Source organism: Choristoneura fumiferana, chromosome 17 (genome assembly GCF_025370935.1).
Source record: "Choristoneura fumiferana chromosome 17, NRCan_CFum_1, whole genome shotgun sequence".
NCBI lineage: Eukaryota > Metazoa > Arthropoda > Insecta > Lepidoptera > Tortricidae > Choristoneura > Choristoneura fumiferana.
Window position 1 is genome coordinate 2286130 of NC_133488.1, and position 21096 is coordinate 2307225.

Below are 21096 nucleotides of genomic sequence, written 5' to 3' on the forward strand. Positions count from 1 at the left end.
AGAAGCTAAATTAATTAACCATAGTAATTATTGAGTCGCTTTGGCTACGGCAATCGTATATTCGAAACCAAAACAGACAAAGCCAATGGTTATAGTAATATCATAATTGTGTGTGCTGTGTGGTCAGCCCTGCAATTATCAAGTTAGCAGGGGTAGCCAACATTTTCATTCTTATTCTTTTTTTTTTATTCGACTGGATAGCAAACGAGCAAGTGAGTCTCCTGATGGTAAGAGATCACCACCGCCCATAAACATCTGCAACACCAGGGGTATTGCAGATGCGTTGCCAACCTAGAGGCCTAAGATGGTATACATCACGTGCCAGTAATTTCACTGGGTGTCTTACTCTCCACGCCGAAACACAACAGTGCAAGCACTGCTGCTTCACGGCAGGATTAGCGAGCAAGATGGTGGTAGTAATCCGGGCGGACCTTGCACAAGGTCCTACCACCTGCACCTTTTTAGGGTTCCGTACCTCAGCTGACAAAAACGGAACCCTGATAGGAGTTTTATAAACACACTTTGCTTTTCAGTTCCATTGCGAGGATAAACAGCAACAGTGCAAATAAATGTGCTTTCACCTTTTATTTTTAATGCATTACTGTTACTATAACTTTTTAAAATTGTCTTGTTTTAACATGAAATAAAAAATATAATATTATAATTTTATTTTTTAAAGTTGTTCGTGGCTGTTAGTGTCTGATTATCTTGGTTTTAGATGAAGATATTACTTTATGCAATAGAGCATAAAAAATATTTTATGTTACCTACATCCGGCATAAATAATAAGAATACAAAGTTTACGAGCATGAGAATTGACAATGTAATTTCTGGGAAGAACTACTTCAAATCACCTTAAAAATGTTATTGACCACTGAAATTTGTAATCAAGCATCACAAAGAAAAGCTCTACATTTTCAGTTCAAATTTAATCTAGTTCAGTCCTGTCGCTGTTTTCTCTCAAAGAAAATAAGTAGATAAAATGAAATTTTTCGAAAGTAATGTAAATCTGTCTGTCAGTTTGTCGCTAACTGCGTTGAAGGTATTCGGCTTTTGGGTGCCCGATGGGCTGAGTTGGGAAAAGCGTTTTCTATATAATTGCTACGCCTTCATTTCATTTATGTTTCTTTTGGGTAAGAACCAAAGGTTTTTAATAAATAAAAAAAAAACAAATCATTTTTATTAAATCTAAAATCGACGCCATGGTTCCTAAGAACAGATTTCGCTATCTCGCATAGTTTATGACTTCTCCATATTGAACCATTTGAATTAATCAACTGTATACGTCGTAAGGAAATGGCCAAAACAGGGATTTGAACAAATCTCTAATCTAAGGGATATGACCAAATCAGGCAGGACGTTAAATACCTAGAAAAAATACCACCAGCACACTACACTTATTAGATTTAGTTATTGTGTTAGTTCATGGTTAGTTATTGATATGGACCTCCGCATAGTAACGCCTGATTCAATAAATTATTCTTAAAAATAAGTTCATGGCGTTTATAATAAGGTGTTCATTAAATAACTGAAAACCGGAAAGTAATTTGCTCAGAATCGTGATTGGAATCGATTACACTATGTTTTAAATCAGGTTGTGTTTGAAAGAAAGAAAGAAAGAAAGAAAGAAAATAATTTATTTATAACAGCAGTAACACATTACACAGGTTAGGAAAAATAATAATAAGAAGTGTTGTCGCTATAAAAAGGTCCCGGCTCAGCATATCGCTGGTTGAAAACCAGCACTGGTCTTCCGCCGGGCCACAGATGAGTGAAATTACGGAAAGTCACACAAAACAAATACAAACATAGCTAAGAGACTAAAATATAGTGTACAGTGTTTGTGTTTTTTTTAATCCCTTTCTTATTGTGCACAGTCTAACCCCCTTATTCATAAAACTTAACAAGCCTATGTTAACTAACAAATGCTTTGTCCCTTTCTAACAAATACAAATGTCGAAGTGACAGATAAGGACAAACGAATTTTAGCGGCATTTTAACGAAAATAGGTTTGATTGTCGTTTATGAATAAGGGGGTAAAAGTTACAAAAATGCAACATCGCCAATTAAATGTTTCAGCAAGGGTGCATACTATTTAGATAATTTAATACTGGCCATTTGGCTGTCAGTTTGATTTTTTCTAAAAACGTTTGAAAAACATGAAAGCGCAAAGAGAGCGCGAATAAGAAATACTTACTACTTATGCGTCTAGAGTTGGTGTAGAGTTAGAAGTCAAGTAGAATTACTGACGTACTCGTAGAAAACACATGAATATTTTCTGAAATAATTAAGGTATTCAGAAATAAATGCAATCTCACTTAAAATCATATGTTTTGGGGTGTCTGCGGTGTTCAGTTAATTAATTAACATTCTGTATAAATAAACTTCCAGGAACCTACCTTATCATCCAAGTTGTGGACATGTTCATGATTTGGGGCAACCTGCCCCTGATGACCGGCACGGCGTTCCTTTTGTTCACGAACCTCGCGCAGGCGACGAAGATCGCGAGCGTGGTGGTGCGCCGGCGCACAGTCGGCGGCATCATTGCTGATGCTGACCAGATGCTGCGGGGCGAGGAGGGGAGGGGCAGGGAAATTGTTCAGAGGTAAATGTAAAAGATAGGACGGGAATTTGTAATAAGTTTCTGTTGAAAAAATAGTACAAACTTTTGCTAACTGTACTTTTTGTTGACTGTACTCGCAGTGTCATCAAATTTACATATGTATACCAAATTTCAAGTCAATCCGGCCACTATAGAAGTGGGTTAACTTTAACTTGGATTTGGTTACCGATAGACATAAAAAAACCTAAGGCCGTATTGCCTAACGTGTTTCTGACGCTCGCGCTCGCAATCAAATGACAGATTTCGCATACAAAAACTGTCATTTGATTGCGATTGCGAGCGTCAAAAACGTTAGCAATACGGCCTCAGGACAGAGTTGAAACTAAATGAAAATGATGAAAAATCTTGTAAAAATACACAACTATAAATTTAGTTTAGTTTAGGTTAGGTTTATTTTACAACATCGGTGTCGAAGTGAAGAGCGCCAACCTGAGAGGGCTAGTTGGTGTCGCAATGACAATTCTTCTTTGTCTTTTCGATTTTAATATATTTTCATCACACTTGCTCGTAAACAGTGTCATTACACGCAAGCTACCTTGGTTGCAACCCCCCAAATAAAACCCTCGACCCTTAATGTGCTTGTCGTGAAACCCGTGGTCGGTAAATGAGTCATTGCCCGTACTAATTTTCATATCATGAAGCCCAAGGTCGGTCGCATGAGTTTGTTACTGCATGGTGTGCTGCTGCTCCTTGCGCGCGCTGCACACGCACGCCATGCACATGCTGCGGAGCGGGAGGCCGGCGGACAGATGGCGCTGCCAAGAGCGCAGTAAGCGGTATCGGCTATTTTTGAAAAAAGTATTAGTTTTTTCTTTTACAAATATACAATTTTACTCGCAAATGTGATGAAAAACATTGTATGTCGCACGGGCGGTACTAGAATCACGAACATCGACTCATTAAAGCCCCTCAGTCTTCGACTTCGGGCTACTAATAGACGCTCGTTCGTAATTCCTTATTTACCGCCCTTAAGACACAATGTACTATTATTTAATACTTGTTTCGAGTTGTAACCGAGAAACGAGTCTGCAACAACTGCTATACTTCTGTCTGACGACGGTGACAGTCGCGGGCTGGGCAAGCAGCGCAGAAAAAAATCAACTGCCTTTAAGAGCTTGGTAAGTTCTAAGGTAGATCGTCATGGCAGTGGGCGAATATTCGAGCATTTCGCCCGCTCAGGTCGAAAGTCATTAGCATCCCACGGTTCTACAACGGAAGGACAAGTCGCAAAAATTTCGATCCAACGGAGTCAGCGTTGGTACTCTATTAATAATATTTGCTGAAACGGTAATAATAAAATTTACTCCATAAAATTATGTTTATTGACTGTGGTGTAAGATTAAAAAAAAAAGAAAGCCTCTCATGAAACTGACTAACAATGATGAATGGATATATTAACTATCTGCATAGTCAAAGCTACCGTTAGCTCTGCCGAGAAATTATTGACCACGGCCATCACTGGCCATTAAACAATGGTAACGACATTATATATTTTGCATAGTACCGTGAACTGCTTCAACTTTGCCCTCTGGCCCCAACATTGCCTGATTCAATTTAGAGTCGATAACTAGCACCCTTCTAGGTTTTTAAACTTTTATCCCCCCGTAATAATAATTCCCGTGTACATAAAAGTTTAAAACCTATAAGAGTGCTAAGTTATCGACTCTAAATCGAATCAGGCAATGTTGGGGCCAGAAGGCAAAGTTGAAGCAGTTTACGGTATGCACTAAAAAGTGTCTGTATTCCTTTATATTTCATTCAATTATTATAAGTAGTTTGAAACCCTAATCCCAGGTATCCCTACGATACATCAAAATCCCCGGCCTATGAGCTGACCTACGTGCATCAAGTGGTGGCTCTCTTCATAGCAGCTTACCTGAACGTGGGCAAAGATACTCTGGTGACAACCTTGATTGCCCAGTGCCGCTGTAGACTGCGATTGCTTGGACTTGAGCTGAGGACACTTTGTGATGACCTGGTGCCGAACGAGCAGGTAACTTTGCCATATCACTTTCGTATAGTGGGATAATTAAGGTATAGAAAGGTAAGTAAGTAGTAATTAAGGTATTTGTATTTTTTGTGAGACTACATGGAGGATATGAAGGAGGCCTATATCCAACGGTGGGCCAATTTCAGGTATATTTTATCTGAGTTCTCTGTATGTTATATAAGATTCATGTATTAATCCAAACTAAGCAAAGCTTTTTTTTTATTCGACTGGATGGCAAAGGAGCAAGTGGGTCTCCTGATGGTAAGAGATCACCACCACCCATAAACATCTGCAACACAAGCAGGATGCAGGTACTAAGCCATGGATAACCACATATTGATGGTACTTATCGTGAACGGGTTTGCGATGGGCCGGGCTGTGTTCCCATCCAGTGCCCTTAGTGTAAGTTTTCGGTTAGAAAATACGTCTCGATCGCGTTCGCGTTAAAATCTCAATTTGTATGGAAACACGAACAGCGCCTCTAGCGAAAAGTTTGCGATGTTCGTGTTTCCATACAAATTGAGATTTTACGCGAACGCGATCGAGACGTATTTTCTAACCGAAAACTTACACTTATTGTACTGTCTTTAATCAGGAATGTTATTTTTATTTTTTTTCCATCTAATGTATTTTTATGTGTATCGATTATGTGTAAATAAATGTCTCTCTCTCTCTTTCTCTCTCTCTCCCTCTCTCTCTCATATTATAAATAGTTAAATACCTACTTACTATAAACTCATTTAAAACCCATCAATCGCTCGCAGACATTCGTATTCTTAATAAAAGTGTTTGCTCTTACCGGATTCGACTCTAGACTCTATAGTTTTGCAAACACGGCCCCTAACTATTACGTTATCCGGTTTTCTAAATTATTATCAGAAGAACAAACAAGTTTTCTGCCTAATTCGGATTAAATGCAAACCAAAAATACGGATTCCGTGGATAAAGCTGTAAAAATAGTTATTAGTAGGATTTACTGACCTTCGGTGCAAATGGAAAGTCGTCTACTTGAATTGAACATTTTGAATTTGGACCAAAATTAATATCAACTAAAGTGAATTTAGTCGAAGTATAATTGTGCTGAAAAATATTTATAACCAAATTTATTTTTGTTGTAAAATAATTAAACCCAAATGGAATATTGTCAATTGTCAATTATAAATTAGGAGCAAAATCAAATAAATAATAAGTGAAAAGTGAATATTGTCTAAATCAAGTCTTAACTTAATATGTAGGCCCAAAACAAATTATTTATAATTTGTCATATATTTCTGAGTGTACGTAAATACCTAAAATTGGTCGTTTTTTTTCAGCATAAGTACATCGTATTTATCAATTTTACCATAGGACAAAGTTCCATTTTCGACGATATTCAGGATGGACAATTGTCCTTGTTGATGTTTGTTTTCCTTGTTTCGAGTTGCCTATTTTCCATTTGCACCGAATGACAGTAAATCCTTGTTATTTCATTTTAGATTTTAGCGCCATCTTTTATGATTGTAGGAACCTTGTATAGTCCGCCAAAGATGAAGCAGTAGTAGTCGCAAAAGAAATGAACAGTTACACACTAGTTTCGCTAGATGTCGCTGACGGGGTAAAAGGTAAAGGACTTTCAAACTGTTGGAAAAAAGAGATGTTGGAGATTTTCGTAGCTTCTAAGAAAGGTTTGCCTTGTAAGTTTTTTCAGTTAAAACTCATTAGCTAATGAGAAAGAAAACCAATATGACAACCATAAGCCCCTTGGCTTTCGTATTTACTACAAGTTTCGTTAAACCCTCTCATAGATGGCTCTGAACACAATTTGTTCTTGTTGCTCTCACTAGATGGTGTTATTCTCTACAGGGTATGCTATCTTCTGAGCAAGAGAAGACAGTCTGGTCTCGACTGCGAAATATCGTGCGACAACACCAGGCGGCGCTGGAGGCATCTTCGCTGCTGCAGGACTGCTTCTCAGCTCCTATCTTTGCTCAGTTCTTGGTATCCATGGTTATTATTTGTGTGACGGCGTTTCAATTGGCCGCTGTAAGTTTACAATATGATGATGTTTATGAGTAAAATATGTGGTCAAATGTTATATTACATGGTTTCCCATAATTTCATTTGTCATTACAATACATCGTGCTATTTTGGGGATTTTTGAAATGCCATCTTATACAATGTATTGAATTAAGGTTTGGTTACTATAAAAACCATTCTGAAAGAAATACCTACCATCCACATCAGAAATAATTTGTTTTAGGACAAATGAAGGAAATTGATACATTATTGCGTATGAAATTCGGAGAAACTATAGAAAAACTGAAAAGTGAACTTTTTTTTTTGTAGCAAACAGGAAATTTAGTCCGGCTGTTTTCTATGGGGACGTATCTCCTAAACATGACGTTCCAAGTATTCCTGTACTGTTATCAAGGCAACCAGCTTTCAGAGGAGGTAAGCTAAAGTACATTATTATTGCGAAAGATTGTGTGACCTGGGTTCTGCGTATGCAATACACATACATACATGCACATAGTCATTTTTACTCTTTCAAGTTAAAACGGCTTGACGAATTTAGATAATATTTGCTATGTAAGAAAAGGTTTACCAACCCTACTTGTGGCGGACTCCTAGCGCCATCTAGTTTCAAACGAAATAAGTTTTTTGTTAAAAATTACATATTTAATACAAGCTTTTTGCTGGCTGTACTTTTTGTTGATTGTTTTTGCATTGTCATTCAAACTACATTTCCGTACCAAATTTCAAGTCGATGCCATTAACTGTTGAGGAGTTCCGTTCTGCGGAGACGATCCTGGCTGGACTACCAGGATGTCACTACCAGATTATTGTATTGTCACCAGATTTACATGAGTATGCCAAATTTCAAGTCGATCGGACCACTGGAAGTGGGTTAAGTTCAGCTTCCAAGATTTGACCCAAACAAACAAATCAATAAATAAACAAACAGGGCAAGCTAAAGAAAAGCTTGTAAAAACTATTACGTCCATCTGAAAACTATCCACTGTCCACAGAGTATTGAAATAGCGGGAGCTGCGTATGCTTGTCCCTGGTACTCGTGCTCGACGCGGCTGCGGCGCGGTTTGTTGGTGCTGATGGAGCGCACGCGCCGCGCCGCGCGCCTCACCGCCGGCGGTTTTACCACACTCTCGCTTACCTCCTTCATGGCTGTAAGATAATGAGTCCTATGAGATTATTTTTGTTAACTTTCTTGATGTACTTGTTTCCTGGATTGCCTAAAATGTGGTGTTCCATAAATGACCCTCATTATGAGTCCTCTTATTCTAAAAGGAGTCCTGTACCATGTGGGACGTATATAGATTATTATGATAAAATGAAAATAACGACTCATTGTCAATACAATGGTTGTGTTGTGTTGTCATCTGAAGTTCTTCGACAAATAATGGTTCGTTAATAAGTTATATTTTATTTCAGATCGTCAAAACTTCATATTCTTTGTTTACGGTGCTGCAGCAAGCCGAGGAAAGTAAAGACTAATTCAACACTGCACCCAATAACACTAATTACTAGAATATTACAATAATAATATGTGTTAAAACACTTACATATTGGGTATTTTACTTTCAATGGTTTTCTCATCCTTTTCCACTTCCTTTCCTAGGAATATATTTTACACGTATTTTCAACGGAATGTAGACCGTCATTAATTTTATCAGGCTTTCGATATTTCGACAGAACTCCGTATACTCCGTCTAATTTAATTAACCGTGAATCATTAAAACGGTTATGTTAGTCTATTAACAATACGGCAAAAAAATGGATTCCCAAAATTTTGATTGGGACGGAAATATCAATGTATAATCAACGAACAGAACCGGCTAAGCCAATTAAAGCAATTACATTAAATATAAGTACAATTAATACAGTCGATTATGATAATGATAACATTTACCTACTTAGAAATCCTGACAAAGCAGAAGATAATCTAAGAAGGCAAATCCGCGATAAAGTCGTCTATATAAATGGTATCTTTGCACTCACGAAACGGAGGCGTGGACGACGCGTCATAGCCACACACTAAAACCCTGATTATTGTGTGATTCCGATAGTAAAACTCTTATATATTGCGTAAAATAAATAGGTGGTTCGTACGGATGCTAGACAGAATGATTTTGACGGTAAGTTATAGGATGAAGACATGATCATGTGTTGCAAGACACACAAAGACAGGCTGGCTGTAGGAGCCACGTAATATGCCACAGGATAGATAAAAGATGGGAAAGAAAGGGCTGAAATATATGAATTGGGTGTAGAAATGGGAGCACATTGGACTGAGAACTTAATATGAGAGGTAGGCACGCTGGATGCGCACGAAAAGAAGGCAATTGGAATAGACTTTTGGGTAGATTCTTCTGAAAAGAATAGGTTGTAAGATATCCGTTATTCACCCCAAAGAGCATGACGGGGTTTTTGGACACTGAGGAAATTGTGGCACCATTAGAAGAGTCAGAATATGTGAAAAAGGTTGATGACAGTTTTTTCTTCCCGCGAATATATTGGACTTTATGAGCCCTTATGAGGTCAAAGTCCTTGGTCATCGACACGTTGTTCTCTTATTGCGAAGACGGTACTACTGAGGATGATACCAAACTGAAGTTTAATCAAATAAGAACTACACGTGCAGCTACGTCTTATAGATAGTTAGATTACGGACTTCAAGCCAAGGAATAGACAGGGGCAGACGCTTGTATCACAAGAACATGCCTTTGCCTAATGCATGGGTGTTGTACTTACGTACGGCCATACATTAATCACCTTTTCCTGGTTAGGCAGGCTTCACAGCATACTTAAAATTTAGTAACTAAATTATGTTATCTTTGTTTACATACAACTATCCTAAACCTAAAGGGGCTCATCAAAGATATACTGAGCGGCAAAAAATCTGGCCCTCAAATGTATTGCACGTATTTCAACATATGACACATCAAATAAAAGCTAATAAAAAGCCCATTTTGAATATTATACATACCGTATACTTACCTAGTTATTGGGCTATTTCACAAAAGTGGGACATAATCGATTGTGCTTTCGATTCTGAAACAGGAAAAACCATATTTTTTCCAAAACTGAAAAATAAAGGGTACACTTTTTGTGTAAATGTCCTATAACTTTTAAGCTATCATTTTTTAAAGAACATCAAAAAAGAATGAAATAAAAAAATTAAAACCTGTGCCTAAAAAACTTAAAACGAAAACTAAACAGAAAAAAAACAATTAAATAAAAATAGTCTAGAAATATGTTAAGTAATTTAATGTCGACGGCCGGGACCCCATTATTGAAAATTATTGAATTGAAACGGTCACGATTTTGAATGGGTCTCGACTGTTGAACTTTAGTATTCAAGACTACTAGTTAATTATCATTTTTTATTATTGCCTATCTGTAATTAATAATTCAAAACATCTGTATTTGTGATCGCAGCTTTGCTTCATAAATAATCATATCCAAGATTACTAAGCACGCCAAATAGATTACAATGATTATATAAAGAGCCTAATGGCACCCGCCGTTAGCATTTATTTAAGCGTCTAGTGAACTATGATCTCGATATTTCTCATAGTATTATTTAGTTTCGCCGCAAGTGAAAATTGTTATTGGAACCGAGAATGTCCCAATCTGCTGCACTCTACAAAGACATCGTACGAAACCGTCCGAGGGGACATAAGAGACTATCCCGACCCGGAATGTAAGTCTAAAAACCGGCCAAGAGCGTGTCGGACACGCCCGAAATAGGATTCCGTGGGATTGATTTCGTATTTTGTACGGAATATTCCAAGTTTAGGTATATTTTATACGTTGGCTGCTACTTACTATTAAACTACTAATAATTCTCAAGCAAACTTAGCCGTTATAGTTTTCCTTAAAAGTTTCATATAATTACTATCTTCCTGATTTTAAAAAAAAAAATCCACCCACTGGTTTAGATTTTCATAAAAATTTTCGCTCGATTTTCATGAAAATTTGCACTTTAAAGTTGAATATTTCGCAAACAAATCACTGAATCGAAAAATCGTCTTAGCAAACCCTTAATGGTTTAAACACCTATCCAACGATACCCCAAACTATAGGGTTGGATAAGAAAAAAATTCACCCCCACTTTACGTCTATGGGAGGTACCCTAAATAAATTATTAAAAAAAATATATTGTACCATTTTGTCGGCATAGTTTACATATATATCCGTGCAAAACTACAGCTTTCTAGCATTGATAGTCCCTGAGCAAAGTCGCGGACGGACGAACAGACAGACATGGCGAAACCAGACCTAAAAAACGGCTTCCATGTGTACACTCGAACCAACTGAATCGTGACCCAATATGGAACCTTTTCGTACAAAAAGTCATAGTGGCATCGCATTGCTTGACAAGGGAATTTGGTATGACACTTAATGTGAAAACGTTCTACACGGTGGGTCAGGAATAAAATAGTTCGACCATACGACGTACGATATCGTTAGAAGTGGGAAGTGAAGTTTCCTCGGTAAATATAGTACATTTTTGTAGAGACTGAAAAGTAAGCAACAGAGGAACTAGTTAGTTTGAAGGCCGACCCGAAGAGGAGGCCTTTGGTCATACGAGTTCATCTATTGTACTTTTGACCGAGACCAAACATTGTGCTTTTCACGACCACTGCGAGGAAATAAAAAACATTTATCATAAAATAACCTAACCATAAAAAAAACATTTTTAATACAAGCTTTTTTGCTGACTGTACTTTTTGTTGAATGTACTTGCATTGTCACCCAAACTACATTTGCATACCAAATTTCAAGTCGATGCTATTACCGTTGAAGAGTTCCGTCCTGCGGAGACGATCCTGGCTGGACTACCAGGATGTCACTACCAGATTATTGTATTGTCACCAGATTTACATGAGTATGCTAAATTTCAAGTCAATCGGATCACTGGAAGTGGGTTAAATTCAGCTTCCAAGATTGGACCCAAACAAATAAATAAACAAACAGGGCAAGCTAAAGAAAAGCTTGTTAAAACTATTACGTCCATCTGAAAACTATCCACTGTCCACAGAGTATTGAAATAGCGGGAGCTGCATATTGTAACGTGATTTATATAAGTATGCCAAATTTCAAGTCAATCCGACTAGGTACTGGAAGTTGGTCGAATTTTACTTGCAAGATTTGATTACAGACAGACAGACAACGGGACAGGTGAAACTAAATAAAAGCTTGTAACAAACAATAACAATACCAGCCCGGATACTACCGACATGAAAATACCGACCCGATTTTTCTTTAGGAAATTTATCAATTTAGGAAATAATTTTGTCCTTACCAGCGCTGGTTATGTAACATGTATTTACGGGGAACAAAGGTTATCTTTTAAGCTCTTAATTTATCAACATATCAGGAGCTCATTTAACCATGGATACTTACTATTTTGCACTTCTTGTCAATCATACTCGTTGATTTTAAATACCTTTTCAAGTGCAGCAAGCACGTAACGACAAGTTTACGAATTCCATCCATTCTTTTAGCATGTGAAGCAATAAGCGTATGGACCCTGCACAGGCACGGCAACAGGAACCCTGGCTCCGTGTCGGTGCTGATGAAGGAGCTGATAGACACCGTGCAAAGCCAGATCATCCAGGCCTATGAGGCTGGTAGGAGTCAGCTGTGTGCTCAGGTAACTGCTCAAGTGTCTCAAGGAATGTACTTTTCATGAACCAAAAGAAAACGCTTCGTTTACCTCGCCTCGCTCCGCTCAGCTGTTTCCACCGGAGATGTGCTGTGCGAGGCGAGGTAAATGAAGCGTTTCTATTGGTTCATGAAAAACACATTCCTCGCACGTTATTGGTGGAAACGCTGCTTACGATGTTTCTTAGGATTCTAAGAAATAAAAATGGAAACAAAATAATAAATCTGAAGGGTTGCCGCTACAACGAAATTACATGAAAATAAAATATAATTAAAAATAAAAACGAATCCCAAGAATTAACATTTTAGACGACCAGATGGCCTAGTCGTAAGAGAACCTGACTACGAAGCTTGAGGTCCCGGGTTCGATTCCCGTGTCGGGGCAGATATTTGTATGAAAAATACGAATGTTTGTTCTCGGGTCTTGGGTGTTTACTATGTATTTAAGTATGTATCTATCTATATAATTATATTTATCCGTTGCTTAGTACCCATAACAAAAGCTTTGCTAAGCTTACTTTGGGACTAGGTCAATTGGTGTGAATTGTCCCGTGATATTTATTTATTTATTTATAACATAAAATTACACACTTGAAATTCAACTTTTCCTAATGGTAATACTATATAATGTATGGGAATCCCACTCGTTCGGCGTCCGCGGCTGATGATCCCTATCAAACAACCGTTACATAAAGCCATTTCATAAACTTGAATAAACAATATATTTGCCTCCATAGGATATAGAAGCTTTCCGCCGATGGACTTTCAACGAGACCATCCTGGCATCCCAGTCCTACCTCACCGGTACCGGCTACGATGAGCTGTATGACATCGCGAAACGTCTCCGCCATCGGTACCCTCTCCTCTTCCAGGTAAGCTCATATATCCCGATTGTTTTCAACGCTAACTGGAACTCAGGGGTCGTGATACATGAGTCAGAATTTCGCTACACCGTCTTTCAGTCTCTCATGGGCTGTACTCTAGCTGTACAGTGGGAGTAGGAAAACCTTCGCCAGTTATAAAATTGATTATGTCATAGTGACTATAGTAAAGCAGATTATCGCTCATACTCAGCAAAGGAAAATAGATCTTAAGGTGACGAACCTTTTTTTACTGCGACTGAAATTTATACATAATGCGTATTTCTTTTGTCGCATCAGCAACAAATAATAAAAATAAAGAGGGTTCTATAACACTAATTTAATTTGACTACATTTTGTTTAGAAGCAGGACTCTGCTTATACTGGGTTATATATACAGGGAGTCTCTGACCATCGATTCTACTCACATAACTGAGCTTCTTTTGTTCTGCAACTTTTTAAAAATATGACTGTTTTTTTTTTCATACAGATTAAATGTAATTTTCAATGTACAAATATGCGATGCAATTCAAAATTGACAGCACTTTGATAAATGTTTGGTAAATGTGAACTAAATGTCAAAAAAATTTTCATCACACTTGCTCGTAAACAGTGTCGTAACATGCAGGCTACCTTGGTTGCAACCCCCCAAATAAAACCCTCGACCTTAATGTGCTTGTCATGAAACCCGTGGTCGGTAAATGAGTCATTGCCCGTACTAATTTTCATGTCATGAAGCCCAAGGTCGGTAAATGAGTCATTGCCCGTACTAATTTTCATGTCATGAAGCCCAAGGTCGGTAAATGAGTGTGATACTGCATGGTGTGCTGCAGCGCGGCGCGCGCAGGTCGGGCACATGCTACGTGGGGTGGGGCGGCGCGGAGGCTGGCGCTGCCAAGAGCGTAGTCAGCGGTATCGGCAATTTTTGGAAAAATCTTAGTTTTTCTTTTACAAATATACAATTTTACTCGCAAATGTGATGAAAAACATTGTATGTCGCACGGGCGGTACTAGAATTACGAACATCGACTCATTAAAGCCCTCAGTCTTCGACTTCGGGCTTCTAATAGACTCTCGTTCGTAATTCCTTGTTTTCCGCCCTTAAGACACAATGCACTATGAATGCCCCCGTACCGAGACACAGCGATAACACCGCCGTATCACCATTCCAATACACTGATTAAACAATTCAACTTTGAGGATCAATATTTTATCTAAATTCAAGTTGAAAATGTTACAAAACAAAAGTAGCTTAGTTATCCGAGTAGAATCGAACCTTGAATTAAAAGCCCCATGATCAGAGATACCCTGTTAGATACGGCCGTGCACAGCGTATATTTTGACTTACCTACAAATTCATGCGGAACCCTCGGTGAGCGAGTCTAATTCACATTTTTACCTGTGTTTTATCGTCTTTACAGTGGTGCATTTCACTTTCGTCTTAAAAGTATAACAGAGAATGCAAAGCCACTTCGCTGTAAGGCTTGTTCGGACTAGGCTAGTATTTTAGTCTAGTAGCGAGTAATTCAGTAGCTAAACGTGTCTGAACACCAAATAATTAGTCGAGCAGATTAGTAAGTAATTTAGTCGAGTCAATCCATTTTATTCTATTTTTTTTAGTAGTTTAGTATTGAGTAGCACCCCCCACCACGCGTCCGTGCTTACTCGGCCGCCGGCTAAACAAGTCCGAACCTGTCGATTTACTCGAGTTCATTAGTTGGCGTGAAAATGTCGTTTCGCTGGAGCGAGGAAACCACTTTAATACTCGACTGTAATGCGAACGATTTTTAGGCAGTAGCGAATAGTTTAGCTACTAAATTACTCGCAACTAGACTAAAATACTAGCCTAGTCCGAACAAGCCTTTAGTTATCTTTGCAAATACGAGTACAATTTAAGTAGGTATTTATTTATATTAATACCTGATGATTAATAATTACCGCTACAATTTGATGAAGCTATTGTTAGGTACGCAGCTACTCTCAAATAACTAGCCATTATTTATGGCCATAGATATATGTTCCTTTGTATTTATCATAGATCTTAACTTGTAAATCTTATTATAGATGTATTGTCAAATGATTTAAGTAGCGCCTTGTCTGCTAAAACTATAACTTTATTTAGAATTGTTCCTTTTCTATTTGTTTATCGTCTATCTAAGAATACTTATTCTTAAGGGCAAAGAATATTCCAATCAAATATGAGGAGATATGTAGATGAACGAGCATCACCGATATTGTCAAGCGAATTAGCCGATTGAAGTTGCAGTAATAATAATAATAATATCACGGGACAATTCACACCAATTGACCTAGTCCCAAAGTAAGCTTAGCAAAGCTTGTGTTATGGGTACTAAGCAACGGATAAATATAATTATATAGATATAGATACATACTTAAATACATATTAAACACCCAAGACCCGAGAACAAACATTCGTATTTTTCATACAAATATCTGCCCCGACACGGGAATCGAACCCGGGACCACAAGCTTCGCAGTCAGGTTCTCTAACCACTAGGCCATCTGGTCGTCTAAAGTCTGGTCGTCGTGCAGTGGCATTTAGCACTGAGAACAGGATGGCTGTTGAGGCTGAAAAGTAGAAAATCAGGGATTCCTTGCTTACAAAAGGAAATCTCTATGCAAAATTTCAACCTCCTGGTTTCAAGGTTTTGAGCTGGGCGTTGATAAGTCAGTCAGTCAGTACTTTTCTTTGTATATATTTACTTACATCATTGTCTGTTAGGGTACCTCGGACGATTACTACTTCAGACCGACCAACTCGCAGAGGACAATAGCTAGCGCTATGGGCTATGTGCATGGCTTCACAGAGGGAACCAATCTGAACATCAACTTCGATGGACCCTTTGAGAGGGACGATATGATCAGGGTGAGTTTGTAGAAAAGAATATATTGAGATGCACCTAAAACACGGCGGACCTTGAGTTTGTGGGGCCTTGGGTTAATGCTACTGGAGGTTTTGTCAAAAACTATCTTCGATAATGATAGGTGTACTAGGTCTTCAATGGGGGTTGGGACCCCTATAAATCTAGGGGGCCCTGAGCTACAACTCAAAATGCCCTTACATAGCACCGCCGCTACTCAAAAGGGAAAAAAATAAGGAGTACTAAGTAAGTGGGAAGTTAAAGAAGAAGACCAAGAGAAAACAGAAGGCATCTAACTTATCATAACCATTGTTTCTTCTAGCCTTATGAAAACTGCTTGAGGTACCAACAAGAGGTTAGAGGAGGCGCTCTCTTGGAGCAACAGCTAGTAGATTATGCCGAAACCGAAGAATATCTGGCGGTAAGTCTAAACAATTATCTATAAGAGATTTCTTCGCGACTGGAGACCAGAAGACGGGCAGCTATTACCGCCAACGTTTGAACCTGGCCATACAACGCGGAAACGCTGCCTGTCTCCGGGAATTATGCCGTCGACTGACGTCTGACATTATGAAAGATATTTTTTGATTTTGAGTCAATATAATGTTATATTATATAGGTAACTTACATATAATGACGAAAATTATACATTTAACTTTGTGTTTTCAAGATACTAAATAAAGATCAATAAATAAATGTACTGTTTTTACAGTAGTTTATGTATTAAGAAAGAACAGATAACAATTGGGGGAGAAAAGTCCTCAAGTGGCGACCACGAACGGAAAGACTAAGCGTTGGCAGAGTCTGCCAGGCAGACCTTCCCCTAGATGGACTGAAGACATCGCGCTAGTTGCGGGCAACCGGTGGATACAAAAGTGGCGAGTTGTCGTTCATTGTGGCATTCTAAAGGAGGCCTTTGTTCAGCAGACCACGTCTTCCAACTGATGATGATGTGTGTACAAAAATTGCTCGTTAAAAGATATAACCTATTACAACAACAGTCTGAAAGTATGTTTTAATTGTACTCTTACATTCCCTAACAGCTTCAAAGGGCAGTCCAGGCCCGACTCGGCATCACGTACCAGCTAACCCAGGATGACATCTACACTCTGTACGAGATCTGCCGGTACCACCGCACCTGGGTGCCTTCGCACCAGGACGCGTGGTGCGCTGCCTTCACCAACGAGGACCTGGTGGTGCTGGAGTATAGGGACGATGTCCGCCATTATTATAGAAACGGGTATGGTTCATGGGTGAGTACCTAACAATTTGGATATCCGTACTAATACATAATTATAAATGCGAGAGTATGTCGATAAAAGAATTCACGGCATCTAAATCGCGGGTAAAACCTAGTTTATAATATAAAATGCTTGGAATTGGTTTAAATTTTCCAAGATTAACGTACATACATTTTTCATCTGCTTTGGGGTCATCTTTATCATGTTTTAGCTACTTAATGCTCATTGTTAAAATACCACGCACATGACTTATCACGCTAACACACACGACTACGAGTGTGATGGGGTGACAAATAAAAAAAAATATAACAAAAAATTGAACCGACTACAAAAAAACCATGAAAATAATTTTCTACTAGTCTGAAGTCGGTGACTCATCACGAGCCAGCAGGAGTGGACCTATAGTCGCCTACCTCACCTACGCACTACATATTGGGCTTCAATCACTCCTGCTGGCTCGTGCTGAGGCACCGACCGACTTCAGATCAGACTGGTAGAAAATTATTTTCATGGTTTTTTGTAGTCGGTTCAATTTTTTGTTATAATTTTTTTTTCACCCTTTTTAGTGTAACTAATTTAAGATACAATAGTTTCATGTCAACTGCTCGTCATCTTTTACAAAAGATTGCTTTTTCCGATGCAGAGACTTTTTTTATTGAGGAGTCCTGATGCTTCACCACCCATTCCATTTCACCATATGCATTACGAGGAGCATAAATTACTTAGCAACTGTGTTAAAGTAATTGAAATTCAACCCATGAAATACTTGTTATTGAGTAGGAACTCCGATGGTCAACTGTGGTCTTTATCATCAGTTCCACTTTACCAAATGTTGATTTTCATTAGCAAATGCACGAGTTACTACTAAATATAAGTCAAAATTACCATAGGTGTCGTTACAAAATTTGAAGAGTTCCCTCGATTTCCTTAGGATCCAATCATCAGATCCTAATTTGGTGCTTATGGGACCTAATTGAAAGCATTCCTAGACGAACGCAAAATAAATTTTCAAATCGGTTCATAAATGACGGAGTTCTGAGGTAAAAAACATAAAAAAAATACAACCAAATAGATAATCTCCTTCTTTTTTTGAAGTCAGTTAAAAATGACCAAGTGCGGGTATTTCGTGATACGATTGCCGGTACTATTTGTGATCAAGTGCGGGTAGCTCGAAGGACTCGCGCTGCTAGGCAGACTTGACACTCCACACTTCAGTCTACTCGTAACCACGGCCACTGTAATGTTGCCGAAACGTCGAGGTCAATATTACTCGTGTGTGTTAGCGTGATAAGTCCTGTGCGTGGTATTTTGACTATGAGTGAAAATCACGAAAGTTTAAGACGTTATACGTTTTTTTTTAGGTCACGCCTCGTCTCGCCGGGCCGCTCCTCAAGGACCTGCGCGAACGCTTCCAAGCCGCCGTCCGCGGGGAAGGCAAGAAGGTCGTCTCCTACTTCTCCCATAATGCCATGACAGAGATGACCTTTATAGCCCTGGGTCTGTACCGGGACAACTTCGCAATCCTCGGCTCTCAGAGAAACACCAATCGGTTGTGGAGGACCAGCTTCATTGCGGCGTTTGCTACTAACTTAATGGTGGTTTTAAATAGGTAAGACTGCATACTTGACTTGGCTATTCGGATGTTACTATTTAGCAGTGGCGAAGAGTCCATAGAACCCCATTCCCACCGGCTTGCCCAATATTTACAAAATCGGACAGCAGGACATTCAGGATTCATGAAAGATGTACGCGATCTTCGCTTCGGCTTTACCACGGAGATATCTGACGTGACGCCACTGCTATTTAGTTACATATCTTGAGCATATCTTGGTATCATAGCGGATAAATTATAGCTTAATCAATTTAGAAAAGTTGAAAAACTCCGGACATTGTAATTTTAAATGTCTGAACCGATTTTAGTCTCAATTAAACTAGCTTTCGGTTAAAAAAACGGCACCGAAATCGGTCCATCTGTTTGAAATAAAAATCAGTAAAAAAATCAAATGACTGAGCTGAGTGCCTTAAAAAAGTTAAAATAAAAACTGAAAAAAAAAAAGTCTAGAATGTAGTCTAGAACTGTTAAGTAACTCATACTTCAACAGTCAGGTCAGGGCCCATTCAAAATTGTGACCAGCTCAAAAGCTCCCAGTAATGAAAATTTGTCAGTACCTACCGCCACAAACGTCATCTCAATTAAAAAAAGACGTTCCTCCTTTTTAGGACCAGAACCAAGAACCTTTGAAAAAAAACCCTTCACCTCTCAAAAAAAAATACTTAGCCAACTCTGTAATATATTTGTCCCGCCATTAAATACTTAATAAGGATTATTAATATTATCATTATCACATACGGCATTTCTAATTTGCGATGCACGATGAGATCTCATTATAAGACACATGTGGTGCCGCGCCTTTATCATAACTCTATTAAAGCCATAATTCGTTTTCTGATTACACGACCACTAATGATTAATTAAAACAGTGTAATGCTGATACTATCGGCCAGCTCACGCAAAGAACTAATGGCCAGATTACGAAACTCCACAAACTGTAAATTTTAATCTCAGTATCTGATAAAAGTCCTAAAAGGTGGTTATAAATAATCAAATATTGATATATCTCTAATATACCTACTTAAAAGCTACCTGTAAAGCTCTTACAGGCCGTCAGGGATAAAAATGGATTAAGTATTGTTTTTTTTATTGAAATGGGATTGTGATTAGGGTTTCGATAATCGGGAACGTGTACAATGTTCTCATCGTTACTGACCATGAAAGTACATGGGCTATCTCTACGAAGGTCCAATGCGGTTTGAGAAATACACTTACACCACTTCGCAGGTGAATCCAAGTATCTTCACAGAAGAATTAAAAAATGAAATTCTGCACATAATAAGAGTTGTGATCCTGTGCTCGAACCCGCGAACTTCAAAATCCAAATTCTAACCTACCACAACTCTTTAACGGGAATGAGTTAGAAAGATAGAATATAATAATAATATTGAATATCATGGGGCATTATTGACAATTGACCTAGTCGCAAACTAAGTAAAGCTTGTACAATACTAGGCAACGGATAAACATACTTAAATAGATAAGTACATAATTAAATACATATTAAACACAGAACAAACATTCGAATTCACACAAATGTCTGCCCCGGCCGGGTATCGAACCCGGGACCTCAAGCTTCACAGTCAGGTTCTCTAACCACTTGGCTACCCGGTCTCGATGGTTTCGAAGACTTTCAATCTCGTTCGTAGGTATCTTAAAGCGAAACTTATAGGTACCTACTCAAAAACATTTTTCCCACAGATGTACGGAATCGGGCACTCAGACGCATAGAGTACAATTCTTCATCAACGAAAAGGAAACTACCCTCTGCCCTCTGTCAGGTTGCACTTGGGACCAGTTCGAAGACATCATGAGGGACTTTGACGACAACCTGGATTTCTGCAGCCTGGATTACCCTGCGCCTGAGTTCGAATTACCATGGGGTTCTGGCAATGCGTTTGTTGTCAGAACTGGGTGGCTGGCTACCATACAAATAGCGTTTGTATTGTTCGTAAGGTAGCAAGGTACAATATGTTCTAGTATTGTAAAATTAGTTAAATGTTTAAGATGAATTAATATAAATAAAATATTTTTATTGTGCTTATTTTTTATTTATAAATTCTTTGGCTCGTTGGTCGGATGACATATGCCGTGACATCTAGGTAAACTGTGGATGAGACTAGCACAGGCCTTATTACGAAATGCAAAATTCGAACTTCGTGTCTTGCCGTTCCGCTAATACTTATTATTTAATACGAGTGAGAGGGACAGTACGATGCA

The 21096-nt window shown here is 38.5% G+C and overlaps 2 protein-coding genes across 2 annotated transcripts; both read left to right on the plus strand.

Moving 5' to 3' along the window:
- Positions 1-933: 933 nt before the first annotated feature.
- On the plus strand, positions 934-8129 carry LOC141436891 (odorant receptor Or1-like). Its single transcript, XM_074099990.1, has 8 exons — positions 934-1133; positions 2392-2605; positions 3631-3741; positions 4418-4616; positions 6456-6635; positions 6939-7043; positions 7622-7777; positions 8043-8129. The coding sequence occupies exons 1-8, from the start codon at positions 983-985 to the stop codon at positions 8103-8105; spliced, it is 1179 nt and encodes a 392-aa protein (XP_073956091.1). The 5' UTR covers positions 934-982; the 3' UTR covers positions 8106-8129.
- Positions 8130-10140: 2011 nt separating this feature from the next.
- LOC141437506 (multiple inositol polyphosphate phosphatase 1-like) lies at positions 10141-20915 on the plus strand. Its single transcript, XM_074100929.1, has 8 exons — positions 10141-10314; positions 12122-12270; positions 13019-13153; positions 15885-16028; positions 16346-16444; positions 17067-17276; positions 18626-18873; positions 20578-20915. The coding sequence occupies exons 1-8, from the start codon at positions 10167-10169 to the stop codon at positions 20834-20836; spliced, it is 1392 nt and encodes a 463-aa protein (XP_073957030.1). The 5' UTR covers positions 10141-10166; the 3' UTR covers positions 20837-20915.
- Positions 20916-21096: the final 181 nt, after the last annotated feature.

What these genes read in the sequence shown, in the direction of transcription:
- LOC141437506 (XM_074100929.1), top strand. Translation starts at nt 10,167, where the DNA reads ATGATCTCGATATTTCTCATAGTATTATTTAGTTTCGCCGCAAGTGAA. An exon ending in GGAGTCAGCTGTGTGCTCAG is followed by an intron (nt 12,271 to 13,018) that starts GTAACTGCTCAA and finishes TTGCCTCCATAG; the next exon opens with GATATAGAAGCTTTCCGCCG. An exon ending in GAAACGGGTATGGTTCATGG is followed by an intron (nt 17,277 to 18,625) that starts GTGAGTACCTAA and finishes GTTTTTTTTTAG; the next exon opens with GTCACGCCTCGTCTCGCCGG.
- LOC141436891 (XM_074099990.1), top strand. Translation starts at nt 983, where the DNA reads ATGAAATTTTTCGAAAGTAATGTAAATCTGTCTGTCAGTTTGTCGCTA. An exon ending in ACCTGGTGCCGAACGAGCAG is followed by an intron (nt 4,617 to 6,455) that starts GTAACTTTGCCA and finishes TATTCTCTACAG; the next exon opens with GGTATGCTATCTTCTGAGCA. An exon ending in CGGCGTTTCAATTGGCCGCT is followed by an intron (nt 6,636 to 6,938) that starts GTAAGTTTACAA and finishes TTTTTTTTGTAG; the next exon opens with CAAACAGGAAATTTAGTCCG.